Source organism: Gossypium raimondii, chromosome 7 (genome assembly GCF_025698545.1).
Source record: "Gossypium raimondii isolate GPD5lz chromosome 7, ASM2569854v1, whole genome shotgun sequence".
Taxonomy (NCBI): domain Eukaryota; kingdom Viridiplantae; phylum Streptophyta; class Magnoliopsida; order Malvales; family Malvaceae; genus Gossypium; species Gossypium raimondii.
The window spans coordinates 35958078-35963657 of NC_068571.1; the positions used below are offsets into that span (position 1 = coordinate 35958078).

At 42.0% G+C, this 5580-nt stretch overlaps 1 protein-coding gene across 1 annotated transcript; it reads left to right on the plus strand.

The window, feature by feature from the left end:
* Positions 1 to 575: 575 nt before the first annotated feature.
* Positions 576 to 1886, plus strand: LOC128042448 (serine/threonine-protein phosphatase 7 long form homolog). The gene is made up of 3 exons (XM_052633719.1): positions 576 to 727; positions 805 to 889; positions 992 to 1886. Exon 3 carries the CDS (start codon positions 1109 to 1111, stop codon positions 1826 to 1828), a length of 720 nt encoding a protein of 239 aa, XP_052489679.1. The 5' UTR covers positions 576 to 727; positions 805 to 889; positions 992 to 1108; the 3' UTR covers positions 1829 to 1886.
* The last annotated feature ends 3694 nt before the right edge of the window (positions 1887 to 5580 follow it).

Sequence of the window (5580 nt, forward strand, 5' to 3'; positions counted from 1 at the left end):
GTTAATTTATTATTTGTTAAAAAAGTTTTTAGATCGGATATTGGAATGCTATATCCGGAATATGCATGCTCCTCCATCACCGTTGGTAGAGAACTACCTGCGAGAAGCGGGTTTTTGGCACGTAGCGACGGTGGTAGGGATGCAAGTTGGACCGAAACTTATCGGTCTTGTTGATCGAGAGGTGGAGACCGAGACGCACATATTCCATCTTCCATGTGGAGATGCACTATCACTTTGGAAGATGTCAGTCTGCAATTGGGATTGCCGGTGGATCTGTACCCAACATTGTGGTCTGTTCAATCTGGCGATTGGGGAGCGATGTGCTACGAGCTTTTATGCGCTATTTCAGAGAAAATTAACGGAGGTCAGATTGAGATGGGTTGGTTACAAGACACATTCCTGGATTCGGATGATGATTCAACCGAAGTAGAAAGAATCCGATATGATCTGGCATACATTCTTCAGATAATTGGGGTTATCGATCTGGGACTTGTCACGAGTAGCAGACATCTAAGATGGCTCTCAAACTCGTTGATTTTAGAGCAATTCTTGAATTGAGTTGGGCTCATTGTCTTGGCAACATTATATCGGGAGATGTGCAAGGCGACGCGACCGAGTAAAGCAAAAATCGGAGGTTGCCTGTCACTACTGCAGTATGGGCACGGTTTCGCTTTCCATTTTTACGTCCTCGAGTGGACCACCCATATACATTCCCACTCATAACGAGGTAAATTTTATATTAGATTTTACAATTATTATGTAGATTTTTAAAAATAATAGTATGTTAAAAATTTATTGAATTAGGTGGAACCATCCGGCAAGTCAAGCTCGATTACCTACCTCTCTTGAAGATATACGACTTCTATTAGACCAACAGTCAGAAGCAAATGTAAGTATTAAATAAAATTGATATTTCCATCATTCGCTAGTCGATTGGTATTTAGTATTTAGTAATATGTATATAACTAATATTTCTATCATGTTCATATAGTTTCAATGGACACCATACGAGGATCCGAAAATTCGGGCAGTAATTCCGAATGAGTTCTTACAAAATCCAAACGCTTGGTACACGAAAGTCGCGTTGATCAGCTACGCGACCGTGGAGATGCACCAGTCAGACAGAGTGTTACGGCAATTTGGATGTAGACAATCGATTCCCGTGGAACCTGAGGTGTTTGATGATGAACACAAAATCGACCTACGACAATTCAATACGGATTGGCCGAGATACTGGTCCGGGTACATCCAAATGTGGGAAGATCGGTATGATTATATACCTACTCAGGAACCGATCATCGTTCCGGAGTTAGCGTGCATGCCGAAATACATGCCATGGTTTAAGATCCATGGAAAGCCGTATTTACTGTCGGCAGAGGAGAGGCAGCGGCAATTACCTGTCCAAAGAGAAAGACGCGGGCCTTTAAATCTAAGACGAAAGGACAATGACGCTGGCCCATCAACAGGGCCTAAACATTCACCCGACCTATCATCAGCGGCCATTCAATCACCAAGCCCAACGAGAGCACCGACACAGTCACCCGACCCAGTAGTTCAACCGACGATACCCATGGCACAGCCTTTTCAGATGATGCCAGGTGCGTTTCCTAGCCCTTTTATGTATCTTAACCCTTATATGTTTCCTTTTCCGAGTCCTATGGCAGGTTGGAGCCAATGGCACGGTTCACTCCATTTTCTGTTATGCCGAGAGGACCGCCGTTGTATAGGCCAGCGGGGCACGAGGGATCGCAAGAGGGGCCGTCGGGGAGCTCTTCTTTTTACCAATCCCCACCACCGTATGTGTTTCAAACACCGCTGCCATTGGTGATGCAAACACCTCCACATTCACTATTCATCAATGTGGCTCATCGTCCCAACTCTGACAACCGGATCGCGCCTTGGAGGAGCGAATCCTCACGGAGGAACCACAACCGCCGTCAAGGCGGGAAAAGAGGAATCCAACACATAACCGTCGACGGTCGCAATGTGGCACTGAATCCAGTGGGCACGAAGATTGATTTGTATTTTAGTATATTTGTACAAACATTTTGAATATTTTGATATTATTTGATGTAATAAAATAGAAATTTTTTTGAGTTATTACTTAAAAACCCTAAACTAATTTATTAAAAATTTATAAATTTATAAATTATGATTAAATGCATAATTTAATTGATAAACCCTAAACCCTAAACCTTAAACACTAACTGTAAATCTTAAACCCTAACCCTTAACTTAAAAACCTTAAACTTTTAACTTATAAACCATAAACCCTTAACTTAACTTAAAAACCCCCTAACCCTAAAACTTAAACCTTAACCCTTAACTTAGAAACCCTAAACCCTTAACTTAAAAACCCTAACCCTAACCCTAACCCTTGACTTATACTAACAATTAATAATTTGATATAATTTGATAATTTTACTAACAATTAATACAATTATCAATTAATAATTGAAAAAAATATAATTTGTTTACAATTACATTCAACTATTGCGATTAGGGCATGATCGACTTGTATGGCCTGGATTTCTACACCATTCGCACAACTTCTGTTGACTGGCTGTTTCTCGGATATCCATATTGTTACGGATTCTAGTCGAGCAAGGTCGACCCTTTGGTTTGCGACGCAATTCTATATCTGGTAACAGCTTAAAAGGAGCAAGAGATACGGGCGGCCACTTACGTTTATCTGGGACTGGTGGGAAAACATGTCTCTAGACGTTGTAGATGTTTTCTAATTTATACACTTCGTCCGCATAGCTCATCGGATCCAGACGGAGATTCTGACAAGCTGCAATAACATGAGCGCATGGATAACGAAGTGCATCAAACATCCCACAGTCACAAGTCCTGTTTCGCAAGTGTACACAATATTGCCCGCCAACAACACCTTGATGCGGTCTGTCAAACTCTGTCACGCGAAACCATAAGTTGTTTCGATCGTGACACACTGTGTGCATGGTGTTTGATCACGCCTTGGCCTTGTTAATTTCTTGTACTACCTTACTGTACCATACATGGCCTCCATGCATCTGGCTTGCATAACTCGCTGCTCGCTTTGGAAATAGCGCCGCCAAACAAAAATATGTCTCTCACACAACCGATGTTATCGGTAGATGGCGCGTTCTTTTTAGAACAAAATTTATGCATTCAGCTAGGTTTGAGGTCATATGACCATATCGTAGGCCGCCGTCGTATGCTTGTTCCCACTGTTCGAAATGTATGTTACAAAGGTAGTCTGCCCATTCTCCATTAATTGAACGTAAAATTGCCAACATCTCGAGAAAACGGTCTTTATTTATTTCATACCCTGCCAAAATAACACAGATAGAGACTAAATACCCATGTTGGTCACTTGTCGATGTTCGCTCTTAGATGGACATTGCCTGTAGTAGTTTGAAGCAACGTGCCTTAGGCAATATCGATGGTGTGTACGCTGCCATAAGCTTTCTTGTCGATCAAATGCAGCTAGTATACCTGTACCCCGATCTGAAATAACATAGATATTAGGTTGGGGGCACACATGCCACCTTAACCTAGAGAGAAATAAATCCCAGTCATCAGAGGACTCCCCCGGTGTTACTGCAAATGCAATTGGAAGAACTCTCCCACCGCCATCCTGAGCCACTGCAAGCAATAGCCGATAAGTATACCTACCAAACATAAATGTACTGTCAATTTGTACCAATGGCTTGCAGTATAGAAATGCGTCTCGACATTGCTTAAAGGTCCAAAATAGGCGTTTGAACACTTGGCATCCACGTAGCAATCGGCCGTTGTAGTATGCATGTTTCGTTTCAAGGTCTGTGATGGCACCTGGGACGTATCACTCTAGCACTTGACACCACTGCCATATTTCATTATATGAAGCGTCCCATTCACTAAGCATCTTCTCTAACACCTTCTGCTTAGCTATCCAAGCCTTGCGGTAAGAGGGCGTGTACCCCATTTGGCTACGAATATTGGCAATTATGACCGGCACTAAAGTCCTGGGATCTGCCTTCACCGTGGGTAGTATCAAGCTAGCTAACATAGTTGAATCCATCTTGGGATGATCTTTTGAAACACCTATAAACGGAGTATATTAAATAATGCAACATTACATAATAACAGTATTATTAAGAAACATTCAATATTATACCTGCAGCACATGTATGTGGACCTTTGTACTTTTAATCTCCCACAACCCTATTCTTTTCTTTAACGAGGTGTAGATTTTCCATGAACATGTGCCGTCTTGTACCGCACACTTCGCCTCAAACTTATCAGATTTGGATTTAACGACGTGGTAGTTAACGCCGTTTTTGATGTTATGTTGTTTCAAAACACCAATAAAACTATCCTTGTTGGTAAACTGATTACCATCTTAAAATTTACCCGAATCTAGCCCCGAACTTGTACGATCATGCAACCGGTGTGGTAGATCTGGAAACTCCAACGTATCATCTGTAGACAGATCGACATTATGCGTATGGGCTAGAGGTGAGTATGCTCTGAATCGTAGATTTTCTTCTTCATCTGAACTGCTTTCAGCATCTTCAGGTTTTGTTGGAATAGGCTCTTATTCAGAAAAAAAGCCAACTTCTGCACCATCGGGCCCAGGCTCTAGAGGTGGATCCACATCAGAGTCATCTTCTAACCCACAATCATCTGCAGCGTACGAGGTCCCCTCACCGGCCGACGTCGTAGGGAGTACATCATCCCTTCTTCTGGGCATTTCATAACGTCCCCAATTTGATGTAGTTTGCCAAACACTAGAACTTGATGCCGTTCCCCAGTACGTATTTCCAGCATCAAACATCGAGCCACCGACGTACATGTCCCATCCACTGACAGAGTGTCTTGCAGGGGATGTGCATTCCACACCGCTACCAAACATGGGCTGTTCCGTGTTTTGTAACCCGTTAACTGAGTGTCGGCCAAGGCTCGTGTATACATCTCGAACACCGATTGCAAGTACATCATTTGGCGATGTAAATTGTACATATAACTCAATATAATGTGCTTCACTAGCAAGATGAGTCTGCACCATTGCCTCCGAGCTACAAGCACCTTTTATGTCGAACGAGTCATATGTCACCGGATCAACAGAAGAACAAAATTGATACATAATAGACAAAACTTTCATTTGCGTCGTTCTGAAAATTTTACGCCTAATTCTTTTATGAAGTTCTATCAAATCTATGTTCTGGTTAAAAACCAGATGCACTGTATTCTCCGATAAAAAACAACACCATTCTCGGTGTGGCAAACCTCACCATCATGGTAAATAACAGCACTAATACGTTTACTCATATTTGAAACTCTAACCTTGTTAGCCTCTCTAAATTGTTTCTGCTGTAACTTATGTATTATGAGAACATTTTTTGCCTCAGTTATAACCTCAGCCCAAACATGCTACTATAGTAAAAGTGCATCCACGTAGGCTCGATTTCACAAATTCTTCTCAATGTCGCATCCTGCTTGAAGCGTTTTTATACTATTTTCTCAGAAACGTCAAGTCGAAATTATTTTTTCCAGGACCTACTGTAGCAAAAGCGCGTCCACGAGGGCGCGATTTCACAAATTCTTCTCATA